The sequence below is a fragment of the Pecten maximus genome, chromosome 12 (genome assembly GCF_902652985.1).
Source record: "Pecten maximus chromosome 12, xPecMax1.1, whole genome shotgun sequence".
NCBI classification, from domain to species: Eukaryota; Metazoa; Mollusca; class Bivalvia; order Pectinida; family Pectinidae; genus Pecten; species Pecten maximus.
The window spans coordinates 367240-392281 of NC_047026.1; the positions used below are offsets into that span (position 1 = coordinate 367240).

The 25042-nt window shown below is 38.4% G+C and overlaps 1 protein-coding gene across 1 annotated transcript; it reads right to left on the reverse strand.

Moving 5' to 3' along the window:
- Positions 1 to 1502: 1502 nt before the first annotated feature.
- Positions 1503 to 24991, reverse strand: LOC117339055. Its single transcript, XM_033900421.1, has 3 exons — positions 24672 to 24991; positions 13215 to 14299; positions 1503 to 7713 (listed from the first exon to the last, which is right to left on the reverse strand). The coding sequence occupies exons 2-3, from the start codon at positions 14280 to 14282 to the stop codon at positions 5527 to 5529; spliced, it is 3255 nt and encodes a 1084-aa protein (XP_033756312.1). The 5' UTR covers positions 14283 to 14299; positions 24672 to 24991; the 3' UTR covers positions 1503 to 5526.
- Positions 24992 to 25042: the final 51 nt, after the last annotated feature.

Consider the following 25042-nt stretch of genomic DNA (forward strand, 5'->3'; position numbering starts at 1 on the left):
AAAAATGAAAGATTGCATCACCAAATAACAGATGCTGCTAGTAACAGCTAGCCAGTGTTTCCAAAACATGATTTGTAAAGGTTAAAAGTGTTAAAAAAAGCTTAATAACTCTTTCCTTCACCAAATCAATGATAAAATGTCCTCATATTATCAATGCCATCTATAGACATAGTCCATGTCACCAAACGAATTACCAGGATGTACAGGTTCCCACTGAGTGGTGGTTAGTTACACCAGGACGTACAGGTTCCCACTGAGTGGTGGTTAGTTACACCAGGACGTACAGGTTCCCACTGGGTGGTGGTTAGTTACACCAGGACGTACAGGTTCCCACTGAGTGGTGGTTAGTTACACCAGGACGTACAGGTTCCCACTGGGTGGTGGTTAGTTACACCAGGACGTACAGGTTCCCACTGAGTGGTGGTTAGTTGTACCAGGACGTACAGGTTCCCACTGAGTGGTGGTTAGTTACACCAGGACGTACAGGTTCCCACTGAGTGGTGGTTAGTTGTACCAGGACGTACAGGTTCCCACTGAGTGGTGGTTAGTTACACCAGGACGTACAGGTTCCCACTGAGTGGTGGTTAGTTACACCAGGATGTACAGGTTCCCACTGAGTGGTGGTTAGTTACACCAGGACGTACAGGTTCCCACTGAGTGGTGGTTAGTTGTACCAGGACGTACAGGTTCCCACTGAGTGGTGGTTAGTTACACCAGGACGTACAGGTTCCCACTGAGTGGTGGTTAGTTACACCAGGACGTACCGGTTCCTACAGAGTGATGGTTAGTTGTACCAGGACGTACAGGTTCCCACTGAGTGGTGGTTAGTTACACCAGGACGTACAGGTTCCCACTGAGTGGTGGTTAGTTACACCAGGACGTACAGGTTCCCACTGAGTGGTGGTTAGTTACACCAGGACGTACAGGTTCCCACTGAGTGGTGGTTAGTTACACCAGGACGTACAGGTTCCCACTGAGTGGTGGTTAGTTACACCAGGACGTACAGGTTCCCACTTGAGTGGTGGTTAGTTACACCAGGACGTACAGGTTCCCACTGAGTGGTGGTTAGTTACACCAGGACGTACAGGTTCCCACTGAGTGGTGGTTAGTTACACCAGGACGTACAGGTTCCCACTGAGTGGTGGTTAGTTACACCAGGACGTACAGGTTCCCACTGAGTGGTGGTTAGTTACACCAGGACGTACAGGTTCCCACTGAGTGGTGGTTAGTTACACCAGGACGTACAGGTTCCCCCACCGAGTGGTGGTTAGTTACACCAGGACGTACAGGTTCCCACTGAGTGGTGGTTAGTTGTACCAGGACGTACAGGTTCCCACTGAGTGGTGGTTAGTTACACCAGGACGTACAGGTTCCCACTGAGTGGTGGTTAGTTACACCAGGACGTACAGGTTCCCACTGAGTGGTAGTCGTTCCATGACCATGTTTATGGGTTTTTTAAAACTTGATTGAGCATTTGCGTAAACTTAAATATTAAGAAGTAATTCAGCTATTACAAGTTTATTATATGAAAAAATAATCATATGTAATAATAAAATGGCAAGAATCAGTATGATTTTGTTTAAATATGAATTCAAAGTACAGCCAAAAACAAATCACATTACTTCTAGCTGACACTGCATATGAATATGATGAAAAATATTTCAAGGCTCAAATACTTTTGACTGTCAGCCAAAGTATCTATAATTCAGACCACACAACACCAATATTTTATCTTCAAATGTATAAACAAGTATTACTTCTGTTGCAGATAGGTTTTCAATAACTTTAAAATAAATATGAACTAAATTCTTTCCTGGAATATAACGACAAAATTAATATAACAATGATACAGATACCTGTAAAGACTTTTTTCACAATTTTATACTCATAGTCTAGTAACAAGAAAGAACAAAAGTATTGCAGAGCAGGGCATATATAATACGCCCGTGACATAATATGCTGGCCTGACATAATAAACCCTGTCAGAATACACCCCTGGCCTGATATAATATGCAAAACCTGACATAAAATGCCAACCCTGACATATAATATGCCAAGTGACATAATATGCCAATCCTGACATAACATGCCAACAGTGACATACTTACCCCTATCAGAATACATCCCTGGCCTGACATGATATGCCAACAGTGACATAATATGCTTGTCTTGAAAAAATACACCTGTGACGTAATCAAAAGACAGAATTCAAATTCAACTGAGACATAAACTTCAAACAAAGGGCCATAACTCACACGAAGCAACTCCATTTGATGATGTTACTTCATGTCTTACTAATGACTTGTGTGAGATTTGGTTGAAAACTGTAGAACTAGTTGTGGTCACAAGGAAGTGTAAATGGACATACAGTGCCATACTGGAAAATGCTCTACTCTATTCCATATTATTTATGAGCAAAGTAAAATCTTCAACATTTTCGTTGCCATTACATCACCTACACATGAACAGCAATAAAGGCCACGTGGTAATACATGTATAGCAACAATGTTTATAAAATACATACACTTCCTACTGGATCTGTACAAACATTGTCTCTATATATACATGTATTGTAAAAATATTGTATATTAATGAGATACCTTCAAAATAAAGGTTGAACAATCTGTTGGCAGTTATATTATCTTATATACACTGTAATATTTTGATATAAAATCTACAAAATAAACTTTGAAAACTAAACATATTACTGTGGCTATACAATAACTATATCAGTTTCACATGATTTTCAGTACCTTAACAATACAGCAACAGTTCAGCCACAATTCTGTCTATCACAAGAATTATCAATATTATGCCTGTCCCAATAATGGCAAATTTTATGCAAACTCCAAAAATTCGCTAAAATTTGTGTAACTTTCTCCAAAAATATATCAAACTCCCAGGTTAATTTAAGGCACATACATATATATAAAATTATATAGATGTAGTAATGTTTTATCACTTATTCTCCAAATTCACCTTAACATGACATTTTTACCCAAAAATATAATTTCTTCAAAGATATAAACAGGAAAGCTACTATCTTATCCCAATAAAATAGAAAACATACATGATATTGTTATTACTGAACTTAACTTTCAAAAGGACTATAAACTCATTTTTAAGTGAATTGGAGAAACAATAAAGATCAAATGTAATTTCTCAAAATACACAAAAAGTATCACCGTAGTCTTGTTATTACAACTTTTTGTCTCAGAGGGACAAAAACTAGCAATAAGAGGTTCTAGTGCACTAGAACTTCATGACATAGCTCACTTTTAAATATGGTAAAATTACATCATTTTTATAAAAACAAGAAAGTAAGATATATTTCTACCTGTTTTTCTGCTTCTATAAGGCCTAACATTAGGATTTCAATGGTAAAATAGGGATACAAGAATAACAATATATGTTTAACATTCAGGGACGCAGCTGTATGTGAAAACAAGGGAAAAAAATTATAATGGATAAATAAATCATGGCACAAAATATATGTTCAACATTAAAAATAATGACAGAAAATATGAAGCAACTTTAAAATGATGTATGGATTTACTTAGTCTAGTAAAAATAGGAAAAGAAAAAATCAGAGTACAATGGTTTCCTACCTCCCAGGATTATTCATCCGTACAAATTTTCTTAAGGAATGTGTATCAAAATGGCATAAAGTAATCATGGAATGTATATTTTTACGCTTTAACAATAGTGTAAATTCCCTTCAAAATAACCCCATTTATATACTGTAAATTCCCTTCAAAATAACCCCATTTATATACTGTAAATCCTCTTTAAAATAACCCCATTTATATACTGTAAATTCCCTTCAAAATAACCCCATTTATATACTGTAAAATTCCCTTCAAAATAACCCCATTTATATACTGTAAATTCCCTTCAAAATATCCCCATTTATGTACTGTAAATTCCCTCCAAAATAACCCCATTTATATATGTGTACTGTAAATTCTCTTCAAAATAACCCCATTTATATATGTGTACTGTAAATTCTCTTCAAAATAATAGCAACAATGAATTGCAAGTAAAATACATAATGATATACTGTATATGATACATTGTACGCGTATTGATAATTGGATATTTATATATAACAGTAATTACAACAAGAGGCCAAAAGGGCCTGTATCGCTCACCTGGTTGATTTGACCAAATGGCAAAATAATGTTCATGTTCAATTTGGGACAGGGATCTCAACAGATTTAATATAGCCAAATTGTCCTCAAGTCCCTGGGGAGGGGGTTCAGCCCCATCATTTGTATAAATTTGAATCCCAGCCATCTAGGGATGTTACCACTAAAATATCAATGTCCTACAATGCTTGGTTCCAGAGAAGTTGTAAATATCATTATTGCCAAATCAACTCCTTTTGGCCCCTCCCCTCAGGCCCCCTGAGAGTGCAGCCCTACCATTTGTACAATTTTGAATCCCTACCCCATAGGGTTGCTACCAGTCAAATATGAATAATATCCATTGCTTAGTTTTAGAGAAGCTGTTTATATCAAATTAGCCAAATTGACCCCTTTTGGCCCTGCCCCTCAGGCCCCCTGAGAATTCAGCCCTACAATTTGTACAATTTTTAATCCCCACCCAATAAAGATGCTACCAGACAAATATGAGCGATATCCATCACTTAGTTTCGGAGAAGATGTTGTTTATATCAATTCAATTAAACTGACCCCTCTTGGCCCCACCCTTCAGGCCCTGAGAGGCCGGCCCTGCCCCAAAGGAATGCAACCAGTCAAATATGAGCGATATCTATTGCTCAGTTTCAAAGAAGAAGTCATTCATATCAATATAGCCAAATTGACCCCTTTTGGCCCTGCCTCTTAAGCCCCTGGCAGGGGAGTCATACCAACCATTTGTACAATTTTGAATGTCAACCACCAAGAGATGCTTTCCATTAGTCCTTTGGACCAGGTGAGCTAATGAGAAAGGAATCAAACTCACAATCTACATCACCTAATTGCCTAGCCAGAAATATTGGCCATTGCACCATTTTCAAAAATTATATATACATAATTATATATGTCAACAAGTCATTAAAAGTACAGATTTCAAAGGTTTTGCATGAGTTTCTTATTTGTATGAGATTCATCATGTCCTGTATATTAAAGAACTTTATAATAAAAAAAGCACTGTGACTGGTGTAGATACATTTTTAAGCAGACATAAACTTCAACTTTTTATTTCTGACATAATTTGTAAAAACTAGATCACAATTTTTGGGAGACAAAATTTGCCCCCAATTCCACTGAAATATGCAATCTGGTTCATTTCCCTAAAAGCCTCTTGAAACTTTCCCCAAAATATCTTGGAAGCCTAGGTGCTTGCTAAATTTGGATTTAACTTCTTTGTTGCATAGGCAAGGATGGATTCTCAGGACATTTGGTTTCTTTTTATCCATCATCACTACAGACTTTGTTCTATTTCTTGCATGTTTCTCTCTGCACTGTTTTTATAAGTCTTCATCCCCTTATTAACCACCACTATAACAGACATCCCTCCCATTTACAATATTTTTCTGTCTCTGTTTATGTAATCTGTCTTCATCCCTCCATTAACCATCCCTATACCAGACTTTCCTCCCATTTGTGATGTTTTTCTCTCTGTGACATCTGTCTTCATCCCTCCATTAACCATCTCTGTACCAGACTTCCCTCCCATTTGTGATGTTTTTCTCTCTGTGACATCTGTCTTCATCCCTCCATTAACCATCCCTATACCAGACTTCCCTCCCATTTGTGATGTTTTTCTCTCTGTGACATCTGTCTTCATCCCTCCATTAACCATCCCTATACCGGACTTTCCTCCCATTTGTGATGTTTTTCTCTCTGTGACATCTGTCTTCATCCCTCCATTAACCATCCCCATACCAGACTTCCCTCCCATTTGTGATGTTTTTCTCTCTGTGACATCTGTCTTCATCCCTCCATTAACCATCCCTATACCGGACTTTCCTCCCATTTGTGATGTTTTTCTCTCTGTGACATCTGTCTTCATCCCTCCATTAACCATCTCTGTACCAGACTTCCCTCCCATTTGTGATGTTTTTCTCTCTGTGACATCTGTCTTCATCCCTCCATTAACCAACCCTGTACCAGACTTCCCTCCCATTTGTGATGTTTTTCTCTCTGTGACATCTGTCTTCATCCCTCCATTAACCATCTCTGTACCAGACTTCCCTCCCATTTGTGATGTTTTTCTCTCTGTGACATCTGTCTTCATCCCTCCATTAACCATCTCTGTACCAGACTTCCCTCCCATTTGTGATGTTTTTCTCTCTGTGACATCTGTCTTCATCCCTCCATTAACCATCTCTGTACCAGACTTCCCTCCTATTTGTGATGTTTTTCTCTCTGTGACATCTGTCTTCATCCCTCCATTAACCATCTCTGTACCAGACTTCCCTCCTATTTGTGATGTTTTTCTCTCTGTGACATCTGTCTTCATCCCTCCATTAACCATCCCTATACCAGACTTTCCTCCCATTTGTGATGTTTTTCTCTCTGTGACATCTGTTTTCACCTTTCCGTTGACAGTTTCCATGCGTGATTTTTGTCCCAATGCTGCCATGTTTTTCCATGTTCCTGAGTTAAATTCTCCATTGTTTAAGCCGGGCTTTAGATCTGTTTTGTATTTTTGTCTATTATCCTGGAGTCTGGCTGCTGCCCTCTGTATTATATCTGCCTGAAATGATCTGCTTTGATTGAATCTACTTCTAATCTTCTTGAGTTGTTGAAGAGGAGTTAATTTTGGCATGTATTGTTCTTTTTTTGTTCTATCCTGATCCAAAGGCTTGATGACGTCTGTTTTACTGTTGTTTAAATCCTTACCTTTGGAATTTTGAGCTGATGTACTGGCATCATAACCTGGGCGATTGGCCCAGGTCTTTCTCTTTGAAAATTCTGCGATTTCATTAACTTCTTGTGTGATTTCCTGTACGGTTTGCCTGATGTTGATCTCTACCCACTCAGTAGCAGTCATTGCGTCAAAATATGTACTGATCTCATGTCTCATGAAGCCATCCATGCCACTTAAACTGGCATTCAGCATCAAGAGACTCGTGTTGATGCGCTTCAGTTCGTTAGGATCAAAGAACTGATGTTTGTAGTTGATCTCACTGGCGAAGCTGTTTATATTTTCTTTGACTGTACTATAAGTCTGAAGCTTTCCCCACAGTGTACGCAGTTTGTAGTAAATGGCTGAACCAGGAAACTTACACCCATCATAATCCCTATACTTTTTAAGTAGGTCCAGTTTGACAGGTTTTTCACACTTCAGCTGTTTAGATACAAGTCTATGTACAGATTCAGTGAATCCGCCAAACTGCATAACCTTGAGGGAGACAGCTAGAGAGGGAATACCAGCTGGGAGGAGCTCACACAGCGTACTGAAGTGACTGTACCTCTGTCGACCTATAATCCCTATTCCGATAATTTTTACAGCTTGTTCCTGATCTCTTGCACCAGGACCTATGGCCTCAATCAAGTGGATCCAGTTGAGATGATTTTTGAGGTGGTACACGGCATCAGTCATCACCCGGCCACTACCTGTAGAACCTTTAAAGGATGACGCTACCCACAGATGTTTGAAGGTATCCCGATACTTACTCCAGATGTCACTAGTCAGCTTATCAGCAGGATTTGTCATAGAACTCCATACCATTGGTTGTACATACTGACCCAGTTGTGATTCCTGTGTAATAACAAGGTAAGTTATCAAACACCATATGAGTGTAGGGAGGAACAATATACGCCTTCCTACGTACACTAAACCATAATACATTATTGTAGCAAGTGAATACAATTACTGAAATACAATGTCTGACAAAGTTTCAAATTTTCAGAAATTTCAAAAACCAAACAGTAAGCTTAAGATAACACGGCATAAACCAACAGATGTCCTTGATTTGTAACTAGTGAAGAACCAACAAATACATAGAATTACCGGTATTATAAACAAATTAAACCGCAATATATACAAATGTATCATATCAGAGGTCCTGTCACGGAAAGTTATGGGCTGCTGGAGGCTCTAAGCCATTGTCTATATGATGGTGAGTATTATATCATAAACATTGGTTTACTACGAAAACCTCAATTCTAACAAGACAATTATATGCTTACCACAAGAATTTAGAATTTACAAATGTTGAAACCTTTAAAGCTGACTGACCTTATGCAAACAAGAGGTTCATCTGCGTTCTGATGTTTTGTAATCAATTTAGTCCCTAGCAGTCTGCCAGGGCCAATATGGGCATATCATTAAACTGCATACCATATTGATAATTCTAATCAAGTTTGAATTATTTCATAGGTCAATTCCCCAAATGATCCTCAAAAAATGTTATTTTCCTACACATACTATAGTAAATCCCTAACCGGGGGAAACATACGACCCCAGGTTAATGAAGATCACTATTTTGGTAAAGCACTTTGAGATGCTCCTATATACAGTTGAGTGTAGACTAAAGGTTACACAAAGTGCACTCCGAGTGCACTCCGTTTGGACTTGGAGTGCACTCCGTTTGGACTCCAGGTAAACTTGGAGTGCACTCGGAGTGCACTCCAAGTTTACCTGGAGTCCTATCAGGCTCCAGTCCTACCTGGTTCCACATGTATTACATGTACCTGTAACCTGCATGTATACATAATGTTTATAGATAGATGTATACTCTTATACATTTAGACTCCTTAAACAATAAGATATGTGTTACTGTTTTATCTTTCTTTATATCATCTTATTATTTTGTTGGTTCATTTTTAGTTGGTTAACTAACAGCATCTAATATAATTGATTTTTTCTATCAGTAAACCCTATATAAAATGAATAGATCTGGCACTTCGTTGAAAAATGTATGATAGCATTCCTTTGATTTGAAGAGTTTTAACAAGCCACGTAAATGAATAGAAATTGGTAATAAACAAAAATGTATTTGGCAAGTTGTTTGTGGTCTCTCAAAATGTAAAGTTTGATTGTGTACTGGAAATATCTTGTACTCGAAGTACTACTGGTTTTAATATTTCAAATTCTTTTCTTCCAACAGTTTATATTTATCTTAACATACAATACCAAAAAAAGTTGTTGTTTTTTAATCACCTTGATGGCATATTCCGGATCCAATGTCTAATTTTGATTTACAGTTTAACATCAGTCTTAAATTTCCATTTGGTAAACCACCTTTTTTTGATTTACCTGTATATCAAGCGTGATTACAGGGGTGTGGAGAAAGAGGTACGGACAAAAGCCCCCCCCCCCGGACATTAGCCCCCCGGACATTAGCCCCTAGGACAAAAGCCCCTCCGGACAAAAGCCCCTTCACACTAATCAAAAAGTGGACAAAAGCCCCTTCATAAAAAAAAATGATATTTATTTTTTTAATGATTTTTAATTGCTACATATGCATATGTCATCAGTGGCTTCGGCAAAAGCCCCTTCATAAAAAAATGATATTTATTTTTTTTATGATTTTTAATTGCCATATGTCATATGTCATCAGTGGCTTCGGCAATGTAAACAACCGGTTCCAACAACAACTACTTGAACTGTTACATAAATAATAAGCTGTTACACAGTTGTTTGGTAGATTTTTATTGATGTTGTGTTCTCCTGGAAAGAAATATATCATTAATGGCTTCATTGTTTCTTTGATTTTAATCATTCCTAAAATTAAACTTTTCTTATTACAACGCAGAGCAACATGTTTGGTTAGGTACTTATTATATTATAATTTGAGACACTGCAAATAGGGATCAAATGTTTATTGCTTTTGTAGGCATTTCTTTGATTATCAATATTTGCAGTATATTAATTAGGAAGTCAAAAATTATGTGTAATCAGTAACAATATGTTCATCATGGAGAGTTTCCTGAAATTTTTAGCTTACTTAATAATATAAAGTTTGAAAAAATAAATTATGATGTTTAACCACAGACATATAATGCTACACTGACATTGAACCAAGGACCTTCATTTTCCACAGAATTATTCTCCAAATTTCAGAGATAAAAACAACAATATATATATATATAATTTCTGTTTTTCAAAAGTACAGATTTATATAAAGTATACCAGCTAAATTTCTAAAGAAGGGGCTTCTGTCCGGGGGGGCTAATGTCCGGGGGGGGGCTTTCTTCCGGAGGGGCTTTTGTCCTAGGGGCTAATGTCCGGGGGGGGGGGGGGGGGGGGCTAATGTCCGGGGGGGCTTTTGTCCTACACTCGTGGAGAAAGACAGACTTACACTGACCCCAATAATGACCCCTTCCTCCAAGTTTACCTTGTAAGGTGTGAAGATCTGGACAGGTGTACACATGGTCATTTAACTAGATAAAGACCCCCTTAATTGTTAGATGAAAACTGGTCATCACACCTTACCTTTACCTAGCCCCAGTTTCCTCTGGCCCTGACACCATATCTGGTGTATATGGTGTCAGGGCCAGAGGAAACTCGGGCTAACCTATATACCAAGGTCATATATAACTCATATAGAATATAGGTACAGACTTGTGACTGTCTATATCTGACACTTTTGAAATGATATGATTGTCCATTCCAATTACAGTATTTTTACAACAGTTATAAGTCATTATTTAAAAAAAAATATTTGAAAAAAAAAGATATTTTATTTCAAACTGGTACTATTACTTTGATGTCTTTGATATTATAATGGAAGTATGTATAGGGTATAAGAAGGCAATATGTAATTCAACAAAGATTAATATAATTTTCATGTTTGAGTTAAGTAAATTCTTATCAAACATTCCATACACCAACTGCAGCTGGCCTTATGTCATTTTTTTTTTTAATTTTGAACATTTAACTTGAACAACCATTGTACATTCATGACCTGTATCTGTTACGTAAAATGTTTGGCAGGTCATTTCAATTCAAAATGTATGAGTGACACATATGATAGATATTGACTGAATGGGCATAGAAAACGATGTAGTTCCAACAGGTCAGTTTTACAGGTAAATGGTATATAATTTGCTGTGTCCAACTGCCCTGAGGCAAATTGTACCTCAGGCTCTATAATCTTATTTCCTGGACGAGAACAATGTGAACTAATTACGGGTATAAGGCTGTAGGTTGGTTCTGGGAAATGGTGAATTTACATTTATTATACCATTCGGAATTACACTGATTTTTAATTTTCTTTAATCTCTTTCTTTACCATTAATTTTTAAAGCAATGTCTTTTTATTTTTTTTAATATAACAAGATACGAACTACATCATTTCTTAATTTGATTTGCATTAATTTTTCTGAACTTATATATATCACTCAACATTGTACCTCTACATACCGGACACCTCCATAAACCGGCAAATACGTTTGGTCTCAATGACTTACGGTTTAGTCGACAGGTTAAAATGTAATATGAAACAGCTTATTTTTACTTTCTTATTTCAGTATAGAATGACTTCATTTCAATAGTTGGTCTTCTTAAACCTGTTAACCAATTTGTTAATGGTTTTACAACTTATCTTGACATTTCCACCTTAATTGCACTGGTATTTCGTTTATACATGTAATTTTGGTCTGATTAAGGCCTCTCAGATGGAGATCTACAATCCTTTCCTTCAAGTCAGGAGATAATCTTACTGTTCTGTTAGTTGGCCTGAGGGTATAACACACCCTGCTTTGCACAGCTTCGACAAAATTGACAGATATTTCTGTGAACCCAGGACAGTACCTGTAGCTGGCTCCTAAAACTCACCGGGCACAGTTCTCAGGTGTGTCAGGCCAGAGTCAGTCATGCATGACCAATAATAATAGCAATTAAACAGATACTGTCATTCATTACGGGTAGTCCAGAACTACATACCCGTGTGTACATTATGTCAGAACATTAATTTAACCAGTTAATGTTCGTAAATATCAGAGTATATATGTCTCTGTAAATATGTACAGATGTAAATGTATATTTTTCTAATGATACATTTAAATATATATCCTATATAAACTAAAATGATTATGTTTATTTGATAATTACTTGCCTTAACTGAGTACATATATGTAGAGAATGTTTTATTATAAAAACATAATTCATTAAATACTGTAAACTTTCAATATTTTGAATAATCAATAACATAATATAGATACATTATCTAAACTTCCTTTACAGTCATGATATATGTACAGTTACTGTAATAAATATTCTAATTGAAATAATTTCCAATTCCTTAATAAAATGAAATACGATTTACTTACTCCTTAATAAAATATGACATAATGAGCAATTAACTTTCATAGAAACCTGATTATAGCATAAATTGTATAACTGTATTTTATGGATCTTAATAAATAAAAATTTTACATGTAGGCATTATTACCATGTATTAACAATAAAATAAATATTCCTAGTAGACTAAACAAATGTTAATAGTAATATTAACAGAACAAAAGTGATTTGTAATAATCTATTTATTTATATATAAATTATATTAAAAGCATCAAAGTATTTATATATGATAATATAGTCTGATTATAGACCCGGGGCAGACATGGTGTCTTATAGGACTCCAGGTAGACTCGGAGTCCACTTGGAGTGCACTCCAAGTTTACCTGGAGTCCAAACGGAGTGCACTCCAAGTCCAAATGGAGTGCACTCGGAGTGCACTTGGGTGTAACCTTTAGTCTACACTCAACTGTAGCTACAATGTTGTATCTATGAAAAGTATTCGATTCCAACATATTTGGGTCTTGAGAATAAGATTTTTTAAGGCCCCTGGGGATGGGAACCATATAATTCACAATCTTATTTGACTTTTGGCAATGGAAAGTTTCTGAAAAATTTCATTGAAATTGGTTCAGGGATTTCTGAGAAGTAGAAAACCATTGTTTATGGATGGATGATGCACAACAATGGACAAAAGACAATTGCAATAGGTCACTTGAGACCTTTGTGGCTGGGTCGGTGGGTATGGTAAAATATTTTTTATTTTACCCAAACCAATTTTCAATTCCCAATCAAATTTTAAACACTGAATATTCTATTAAAATCCTGAATTTGCTTGAAATTATAATAAAAAAAAATTTAATTGAAAATAAGAATAATTTTTTTTGAGTCAGGACAATTTTGGCGGGTCAGTCAGCTAATGGCAAACAAAATTTTGATTTAGGCTTAATGTACAAAAAGTGTATTAATTCTATTAACATTTGAAAGTAATTCTGATAATTCTTGAAAACATTTACCTGGAGTTTCTTAACATCCATGCTCCGTAACATATCATCCCACATGATTGGCTGTTTATTAAATTTCTCCTTTACAATGCGACTGACTTTGAAAACATGCTCTAGCATGATATCTTCTCTCGTCTTTCCTTTGTTAATAAGGGAGGCAGACAAACCCCTGCCAATCTCTGTGACCCCTCCAGCACCTATGTGGACATAGGAAGATGTGTTATGTAGCCGCATCACTTGTTGTACCATTTCGGTGAGGATTACATATGTCGCATCTAATGCTGGTGATATCACAAAAGGAGAGGAGTCCACATCACGCATGTGACGGAATTTTTCATGCTTTAGCAGAAACTCAAGATGTCCGAATGTTGGAATGAGAGGAATGATTTCCAGTTCACTATTTGCAGCATATCTGAGGATTTCCTTTATATCTTCTTCTGAGTAGCAATTTTTAGCAGCAATAACAGAAAATCTATCTTTATAAGGAAACATATCTTCATACTCCAGAATTACCCCTGTTGCACCGAAAGTTTTAAATAACGGAAAAAGTCTCTGAAGATACAGTTTATTTGGTGGAGCACCTTTCAAATCAAGATGAACGAGACGCTTCATACCGCGGAAATAGTCTGCGTAGTCACTTATTGGTCCATAGAAACGTGACTCATTTGTAATCCTCCACATGTCCAAATGTTCAGTGGCCGGCCTCCTAGTCTCCATGGTCTTAGGAGAACCAAATAATTGGTCCTTAAATGCTACATTATCCTGAACTGGTGCTCTCATCGGTGGCTTTAAAATCTCAGATTTATGATGGTCGGTCAGTGATAACTTGTCAGGGTTTCTCCTTTGCTGAGCCATCTCTGTCTTGAGGACACTATTAGAAATAAACTTGTTTTGCTTCCACATTTTTGCATTTTTTGCTACTTTCAGGCGTGACTTACTTTCAAGAGAGTTTTTTGATAGCTTATTCGGTGCTAAATTCATGAAGTAGTATGACAGTACTGCTACAGCTATAAGCACTGCCCCAGCCAGGTACAGCCTGTAGCGAGATACCGCTCGCCTGGCTATCGTAGGGTCCACCATCTTAGTCCTGATGTCAACTGAAAGTAGACGTAAACAAAAAAATCATTGTAAACATACTGAACCATAGGGCAGAACAATATACCATTGTCAAATTTCATAAAGCGTTATATACTATCTTACATTGGAATGGTCATTATAAGGTGGTGAATATACTATCTTACATTGAAATGGTCATTATAAGGTGGTGAATATACTATCTTACATTGAAATGGTCATTATAAGGTGATGAATATACTATCTTACATTGAAATGGTCATTATAAGGTGGTATATATACTATCTTACATTGAAATGGTCATTATAAGGTGGTATATATACTATCTTACATTGAAATGGTCATTATAAGGTGGTGAATATACTATCTTACATTGAAATGGTCATTATAAGGTGGTGAATATACTATCTTACATTGAAATGGTCATTATAAGGTGGTGAATATACTATCTTACATTGAAATGGTCATTATAAGGTGGTGAATATACTATCTTACATTGAAATGGTCATTATAAGGTGGTGAATATACTATCTTACATTGAAATGGTCATTATAAGGTGGTGAATATACTATCTTACATTGAAATGGTCATTATAAGGTGGTGAATATACTATCTTACATTGAAATGGTCATTATAAGGTGGTGAATATACTATCTTACATTGAAATTAAATTTACATCCCCTTATAAGGTGGTGTGCTTTAATCTTTACTTTCATTACAAAGTCAATGTTCAATTTTCTAAAAGTTTGAGGACTATTTCCAGAAATTTGTGACTTATATGAAAATATATAGCCTATAGAATAATTGACTAATGAATCTACATTATGTACATGTATACATATTGTAAATCGTTTTTTACGTTTTTATGGCGAGATTATCTGGTTAACATTGGTAATGCAATCTTTTATACCATTTCTTGGTTGTAATTTCCATAATTTGATACTATCGCCACCCTCGTTATACCAACATAAGTGTCGTGGACGAAATGTGGCAATTTAATTAGGGTATTCTGTATATGGTTATGGGATGGGAATCTCAATGGTTTTAAAACTATAGCATGAAACTAAGTCCCTAGGGGAAGGAAAAGACCCCAGGGCCTATTTTCACAACATAATTGTGTTTATCTGTTGATGCCCAGTAATGCTATATATGATTATGGGGGTAGGATCTTTACCGTCATTATTATAGCAACCAATAGCAAATTGCTCCTTTTTGACCCTGCCCCTCAGTCACCTAGGGGTCAGCCCCACAACTTTTAGCTTTATGAATCCCCACCATTTAGGAATGTTACCAGTCAAATATGAGCGATATATACACCACTTAGTTCTAAGGAAGTCATTTATAGCAATATAGCCAAATCGCTCAATTTTGGCCAAACCCCTCAGCCCTGGAGGGTCAGCCCAACCAATTTTTAGATTTTTGGCTGATCCCCACTACTTACAAAATACCTCCAGTCAAATCTATAGTTAAATTCCAATCAGTTAGTTCAAAAAAAGATGTTTTTTGATTGTTGACAGATGACATATAACTGACGCCATGATATGGCCTTCCGAACAGGTGGGCTTAATTATAATAGTTTCACATATACATTGTATTGTACTGTATATGACCATAGAATTTATGAGAAAGTCCGGAAAATATTAATTTTGTATTTTAGTATGTACCGGGTTCCGGATAGTCCGAATCCGACTCTGTAATTGTGTGTAACTAAGATGGCGAATAAAATGAGAACATGTGGAACTGGAACAAGTATTTGTATCGTAAATTCCCCAACTCTCACAACTGTAATCAAGCGAGAACACGACACGATACATGGTGGAGAATCGAATCATCTGGAACCATGCACTTGGTGAGATTTCATGAACTATGACAGTGTTATTCACGTACATTTTCGGTTGAGTGTCTTCAGGAATATTTTCACTGACCCAGTTTTCAGTTCGCACCACGATCAAGTTAGAGAATAGATTCGCGCCCCTCGAGAAGAGCTACCATGCACACTACCAACCCATTTCATATTAGCTGTGATAAGACTCCTCGCCCAGGGTGGCAATCATTCGATGATGACTTTAGTCCATTTTCATCAACTGATGTGAGGAAAGTGCTTTTTTCCAATCCTGCACAACCCGATCACGAGGATCGTAGGCCTAGTCCGAACATTCCTCCAACGTTGTTTCCGATCAACATTCCTAAATTTCATGGCTACCCCAATGAAGACGCCGAAAAATTCTTGCGGGACTTTGAGTCATACATGACAGTTCAGGGAGTTGACACATCTTCAGCACATAATATTCAGAAAATGGTCTCGGCCTTTTCTTTACATCTGACAGGACCAGCATACACATGGTTTCGTGGACTTGACCGGTTATGCACAGCATCTTGGAATGCCCTGAAATTGGAATTCCATTCTATGTTTATCAAGGCTGGCCCTTCAAATGTTTATGTGGAGACCAGGGTTTTTAATGACATAAAGCTATCTCCAGGGATGTGTCTGGAAGACTTCTACTCATCCATACTAAAAGTGGGGACCAAACTGGGAAAGTCACCCATGGACATGTTGGCTAAATTTACGGATGGACTACCTAACATGCTTCAATTTTTTTGTGAACTCTAGCAAACCACACACCCTGGAGGACGCCTATCAGAGTGCCCGTCTGGGCGACTCCTTTGGGTATCGATCACAGGCCTTGCCAACATGTACACCTGTCAATGCAGTAAATAGGGTACCAGAACCCGGGGTCACAGACATGCAAAACAAACTGGAGGTTTTGGAGAGGAAGTTGTCCCAACTGGAGATGACAGCACTGTTGAATAGGGCTCAACCACAACCAGAGCCTGATGTTCACAATCACAGGCCTAGGGCTAACCACATCACATGTTTTAAATGTCAAGGTCAAGGTCATACCAAACGTAATTGTTACTGGGCCGAAATAACCGACAGTCAGCCAGACACTATGTGTCAGTTGTGTCAACAGCATGGACATGCAGCGTCAGATTGTGTCACTCTTCATCATCCACCAAATGGGCCATCTACCGGTGACGGAGAAACCCGGGGAGATACACCAACACCTCATCAGTACTCGGGAAACTCCCACGGCCCCGGCGCTCACCGACGCGGACGTCCAGGGAGGGGCAAGCCACAGTAGCGCGTCGTTATAGAGACAGTGCTCCCAATCGGTGGGATCAAACCCGTGTCTACAGTAGTAGTACAGACAGTGATGATGATTCTGATAGAGAGACTAACTGTAATGTTGATTTTGAACCACAGGTCAATCATGTACACAATACTGATGACAGTTCTAGTGAATGTCGTACTGATGGTGCAGTTGAAGATATAGAAGTTGAGAAATCTCAGTTTTTGTTTTTACCTGTGAAAATACAACATGTCCAGATCAATGCCTTACTCGACAGTGGTAGTTCTATAAATTTAATGTCTAAACAGTTATTTGACTCATTACCACAATCCTGTTGTAGCTACCTGTCAAATGTAAGCAATAGTGCTAAACGTATTACTGTAGCTGATGGTCAGAAAGTTCAGATTTTAGGTACATCAAAGGTCAAGGTCAACACTAAATTTGGTAAACACAGCATATTTGTATATGTTCTTGAAAATGCATCCCACCCACTGATCTTGGGTACTAGTTATCTGAGGTCTAAGGGAGTAGTATTGGATTTCAATAACCAAACTATTACCAGTAGTACTTACTCAATCAGGTGTAAGAATATTGTACAGCTGAGTCCAAACTCAGAATCAGTCATTTTTGGGAAGCTACCAAGCTCTGTACCAGTCGGTACTCAAGGGTTAAGTACAACAAGTAAATGTTTGTCACAATTTGACTGTTTATCAGCCAGGCTCTCAAACCCTTGTTTCAAAAGAAACTGAAAGGCGCTATTTATGACAGATGGTTGGCTATCCTCCAGGAGTTCAACTTTCACATTGAATATAAACGCGCATCTGAAATGTGTGTTCCGGATGCCTTATCCAGGGAACCAGAGGATAGGGCAAACCCTACTGAATCTTTTAGTAGCCCTGAGGAGGCGGATCACTTTTTCCCCTATGTCGAGGAAGTCAAAGGCAATATAAACTTTATTGATGACCACCCATTCCGTAAAGTACACAGCTCCGATCAGGAAGTGAACAATGTTCAAATGCTCCAACAGGTTCCAGTGTCGTTGCTGGACTTTGATGATGGCTATGATGCAGACACGGATGAGGATACCCTTTTTGTGCCGCGTGGTGGGAAAAGGAAAGGGAGAATGCGTGCACCAAAGTATACGCCTACTAAATTATCTCCCCTTCCTACAGCCTCCCTCAAGGAGAATACTGATACTATAGTCAAGGACATTTCTAACCCCCAGTTAACATCTCCAGACAAAGACGGATGCATGATCACGAAATCGGAGACTGACACACCGCCAACGGATATTGATAACTCCGGAGATAGTCAGAGACAGTACATTATGACTACTGATATAGACAGTTCAGCCGCAAAATCTGAGAATTACATTGTGTCAACGGATGTGGACAATTCTGGAGATCGTCAAAGACAGTATATCATAACTACTGACATTGATAGTACGGTACACTCGGAACGTCCAGTATCTGAGGAGGTATTACATTATGATCATACCGATGAGAGTGATGATGAATTTCAGGATGCTCAGAACCATGTTGCCACTGACATAGACATGTACACTAAACAAAACAACAGGGCACAAGACACCAAAAGCAGAGACACAATAGAGAGACCTAACTTGCCACACATTGAGCTTTTGGATAATACGGATCTCAGCCGCGCATCCATTGCTATTCTACAACATACTGATCCGGCACTGCAACCACTTATCACTTACTTAAAGCACAACAAGCTTCCAACGTCTCAGAAGCTTGCGCATCGTGTGTTATTAGAAACTGCTGATTATGCTTTGTTCGAGGATGTTCTGTTTCACGCGCGCATTACCAAGTCTCAACGGACCAAAACAATGGCTGCATATCAACTTGCCCTACCAGAAGGGCTGATCAAGACCGTTCTTGAGTTATACCACGACTCACCTCTTGGTGCGCATGGTGGGATTACAGACACGTTGGATCGCGTTAAAGAACATTATTTCTTTCCACGGATGTCGGTCATCATCGGTAATTATATCAAGTCTTGTCTTGTCTGTCAACGGAGAAAGGTCACCAGAGCTCATACTAAAGCACTGGTCACGGCATACCCACAACCATGTCGTCCATTTCAAGTCTGGCAGATGGATTTATTAGGGCCCTTGCCCACAACCTACAAGGGAAACGCCTACGTGTTCACAGCTACGGACATGTTTAGTAAATTCCAATATGCAAAGGCTATACCAACTAAGGACGCGATGACAGTTTCTACAGTTTTGCTAGATCTCTTTACACAGTATGGAGTGGCTGATACCGTTCTTAGTGATCAAGGGTCAGAGTTCATTGCCAAAATTACCAAAGAAGTTTGTTCTAAACTTGGAGTTGACCAACAGTTCACACCAAGCTTCACTCATCGTTGTTTAGGAGCATGTGAGCGGATACATAAATCCATTGAGGAACGACTAACTGCTTATGTTGATGACAATCGTCGCAACTGGGATGACTATCTCTCATCTGTCATGTTTGCTATAAATCTGAGCGTGAACTCTAGCTTAGGATATGCTCCGTATGAAATAGTCTTTGGACACCGCCCAAAGTTCCCACTTACCCTGACACCTGGTTCAGAAAGTGGTGAACTTTTCACAGACGGACAAACCAACATGACACAGTTTCTCAAGAAGCTTCAGGTTATCCAGGATCAAGTACGACAGAATGTGGAGAAATCTCAAAAGAAAATGCTCGAACGAGCCAATGCTTACACTAAACAAGAGGCCCAGGGGCCTTAACGGTCATCTGACTCTAAATTAAAAACCTTATATTATTGTAGTATGCATTCTCTGTAGCAAGTATATAGTGGCACTGTTGGCCATGGTGGCCATCTTGGATTTCTGACCCGCCCAATAAATAACAACACTTGGTAAGGACCATCTCAGGATCATTTCTGGTAAGTTAGAGCTGAATCCCACTGGTGGAAGTTAAAAATAGGCATTGTTCAGGAAAACCATGATTGCACAATCATGTTACAAAGTGGCCGCCATGGCTGCCAAGTCAACACTTTGTTGGCCCTCCTTCCTTAAAATCCTCACCAATTTCCAACTCAATGGCACCAGTGGGACTGGAGAAGAAGTTTAAAATGTTTTTTCAAGATGGCTGCCATGGCGGCCATCTTGGATTTCAGACCAACCCGAAAAATAACAACACTTGGTCAGGACCATCTCAGGATCATTTCAGGCAAGTTTCAGCTCAATAGCACTGGTGGAACTTGAAAAGAAGTTTAAAATGTGTTTTCAAAATGGCGGCTATGGCGGCCATCTTGGATTTCGGACCAACCCGAAAAATAACAACACTTGGTCAGGGCCATCTCAGTATCATTTCAGGCAAGTTTCAGTTTAATAGCACTGGTGGAACTGGAGAAGAAGTTTAAAATGTGTTTTCAAAATGGCGGCTATGGCGGCCATCTTGGATTTCGGACTGACCCGAAAAATAACAACACTTGGTCAGGACCATCTCAGGATCATTTCAGGCAAGTTTCAGCTCAATAGCACTGGTGGAACATGAGAAGAAGTTTAAAATGTGTTTTCAAAATGGCGGCTATGGCGGCCATCTTGGATTTCGGACCGACCCGAAAAATAACAACACTTGGTCGGGATCATATCAGGATCATTTCAGGCAAGTTTCAGCTAAATAGCACTGGTGGAACATGAAAAGAAGTTTAAAATGTGTTTTTCAAGATGGCGGCTATGGCGGCCATCTTGGATTTTGGACCGACCCGAAAAATAACAACATTTGGTCAGGACCATCTCAGGAGCATTTCAGGCAAGTTTCAGCTCAATAGCACTGGTGGAACATGAGAAGAAGTTTGAAATGTGTTTTCAAAATGGCGGCTATGGCGGCCATCTTGGATTTCGGACCGACCCGAAAAATAACAACACTTGGTCAGGGCCATCTCAGTATCATTTCAGACAAGTTTCAGCTTAATAGCACTGGTGGAACATGAGAAGAAGTTTGAAATGTGTTTTCAAAATGGCGGCTATGGCGGCCATCTTGGATTTCGGACCGACCCGAAAAATAACAACACTTGGTCAGGGCCATCTCAGTATCATTTCAGACAAGTTTCAGCTTAATAGCACTGGTGGAACATGAGAAGAAGTTTGAAATGTGTTTTCAAAATGGCGGCTATGGCGGCCATCTTGGATTTCGGACCGACCCGAAAAATAACAACACTTGGTCAGGGCCATCTCAGTATCATTTCAGACAAGTTTCAGTTTAATAGCACTGGTGGAACTGGAGAAGAAGTTAAAAATGTGTTTTTCAAGATGGCGGCCACGGCGGCCATCTTGGATTTCGGACCGACCCGAAAAATAACAACACTTGGTCGGCATCATATCAGGATCATTTCAGGCAAATTTCAGCCCAATAGCACTGGTGGAACTTGAGAAGAAGTTTAAAATGTGTTTTTCAAGATGGCGGTTATGGCGGCCATCTTGGATTTCGGACCTACCCGAAAAATAACAACACTTGGTCAGGACCATCTCAGGATCATTTCAGGCAAGTTTCAGCTCAATAGCACTGGTGGAACATGAGAAGAAGTTTAAAATGTGTTTTCAAAATGGCGGCTATGGCGGCCATCTTGGATTTCGGACCTACCCGAAAAATAACAACACTTAGTCAGGACCATCTCAGGATCATTTCAGACAAGTTTCAGCTCAATCCCACTGGTGGAACTTGAGAAGAAGTTTGAAAAGTGAAAAGTTTACGCACGACGCACGGCGCACGACGACGGACGAAGCATGATGACTATAGGTCATAATGACCCTTCGGGTCAGATGACCTAAAAACTAGATTTGGCCAAAGGAGATTATGTGTTCATGGAGAACAATACTGCAGGTATAGGACAGAAATTGCAAAATCGCTATGTTGGACCTCTAGTTGTGGATTGTGTCCATTCTGATCATAGAGTCCTCCTACGCGACCCAGCAACAGACAAGCGTCAAAAACAACCGGTTCATGTGACTAGATTGAAGATGGCCTTTGTTCGGGAGCCAACTCCATCTTCATACCTTCTACCAACTGTTGTGACACACCGAGGAACATCATGCAGCGAAAGAGCTAGTCAAACTGAGGACGCTCAGAATACTTTCCCCGGTTCTTCACGCAAAGACCACCCTCAGTTTCATGATGCTTCTTTGGAGGTCCCTCTAAGGCTGCCACCAGCCACTGCAACTCCTCTTCAAGAGGACCCTGAACCATCTGACGTTGAACCTTCAGTAACAATTCATTGTATGGCTGATCCAACTGGTCCATCTGTTCGTCCCAAACGCACTTGTGGCAAACCGTTACGCTATCGTGATGGCTCAGCTTGTGCAACAAGTACCTCTGAATCGGACAGTGCTAAGTATTACAAAGTTAAACGTGTTTTGGCGCAACGGGGTTCGGAACCAAACATTCGCTACCTAGTTCACTTCGCAGGTGAACCAGCCCAAAATGCCTTGTGGTTAGACAAAGCCGATTTGAACCACAAAACGCGTCAACAAGTTATGACGAAACCACCACCAGTTTTAGATCATTAGAATATTAATTACTTTACAATTGAGGATGAACTGAAATCCCTAATTACAGAACTTTCAAGTCAGTTGTTTGTTTCATCACTTTATGCTTATCAGGTACAATTCAGATTGTATTACTATCAATACTTTTTGAATGGATTATTAGGATGTCTATCATGATTGCTTTGAAGGTTTTGATTATTACCTTTGATATTAAATGAGAGTGCTATGATATGATTTTTGACAGTCAATGATTGAATTGTATGTTATATGCAATATTATGAATAATGTATGTATGTTACCAAATTTACGGAATTTAACCTTTTATGGATATGTGGATCTAAGACTCATAAAATTTTGCAGTGTCATTTGATGGATAACAATGATTTTTTTTTGCCTAAAATTGCCTAACATTGTCATTTTTCCTAGTCAATGGTATTTTTGTTGCCATAATGCATAATATGGTTATTGTATTAATTAAATTTAGTGTTGTTCTTAGGAATGATTTGATAATTAAGAGTTATCTCCCATGATGCTCAGGTGCATGGCTTGCACATTGTTGTTTAATTTTTTCCTCATAATGTTCTTTACAATGTAATATTTGACTTAAAGAATCCAGTTCTTGTTCATCCTGTTATAACATAACCTACATCACATGATACCTTAATTCTCGGAGAGAGGCAGTATAACTTCAGACCTGTATATTTTATCACATTTATGATGATATAGTCACAAAGTGTTTGTGCTTTACTTAATCATGGGAAGTTATGTTGGATTTTTGATATTTAGAGTATTAGAATATACTTACTGTGATCAAACCAATGGATGCAATGGGTTTTTAGTTGCTCTACCCTGTTAGTAAATTGCACATTTGTCACTATGACTTTGTCATTTCATTAGTGATCATCAGGCATGTTTATTGCTACAAGTTTCCTCAGATAAAGTTCTAATATAAATAGGTGGTGCAGATGTTATTACATATCAAGATGTCAAAGTTACTCTATGCAGATGTTGTATTTCATGATTTTGGTTGCTAAATTCTATGGTTTGTCCAAAATTGTCAGAATTTTGTTTTTGCGGGCGGATGTACTGTATATGACCATAGAATTTATAAGAAAGTCCGGAAAATATTAATTTTGTATTTTAGTATGTACCGGTTCCGGATAGTCCGGATCCAACTCTGTAATTGTGTGTAACTAAGATGGCGAATAAAATGAGAACATGTGGAACAAGCATTTGTATCGTTAATTCCCCAACTCTCACAGCTGTAATCAAGCGAGAACATGACACGATACAGTATATAAAACGTGAGAGCGATTATTCATAGCCACTCAACACTCATATACAATTTTACAATATAATGCACTTTCAAGGGTGGTGGGTGTGTTAAGTCAGGTATGAAGTACAAGCTATCAGCTACTTTATCAATCTATCAGATCTCCAGCTGTCGTGGGATCTGTGTATGCCTAGGTATCCTGTTTGATTATTACAGGATTATATTCCTTTACGGCGTCGTTAGTTACGGTTATCAGAGAAAGAATATATTGGGATATAACTTGTGGTATAAGCTATCTTCATTAATGTAGCACCAAACAGTTACACTGCTGTAGTATATCTAGAGCGTGTTATACTTCACTACACATATGATATACAGTATGTCTAGGCTTACATATTTACCGTATGAATTCAGAAATCGCTCCAATCATGGAGATTCGTGTCTTTCGTGTACAGTACAGAATTGATTACCTTGGGTAACTAGTTGGAGTATTTGGATAAGCAGTCCAGAAATGTGCAGCAAAAGGTGACAAGGTCTCCTCGGGTAGGCCTAGGATTTCACGTCGTACGTGGCTGCTGCTCGGATGCACGCAGTCAAGCGTGGTCGGGTGTAGCACACATCGCTCTGCAGATGATCGGTGTTCTGTACGTCTACTGTTTACAAGCTTTTTGTTGACGTGGTAGATCTGTTGCTAGAGACGCTCGATGCATTTATTTGTATTCAGTTAACGTTAGGCCTGTAATACAACGAAAATTAAATAAACAGTTATAAAGCTTAACAATGACCATATCACCATAACATATATTTCGTCGGGTCGTTCTATCTCACTTTCACTGTATGT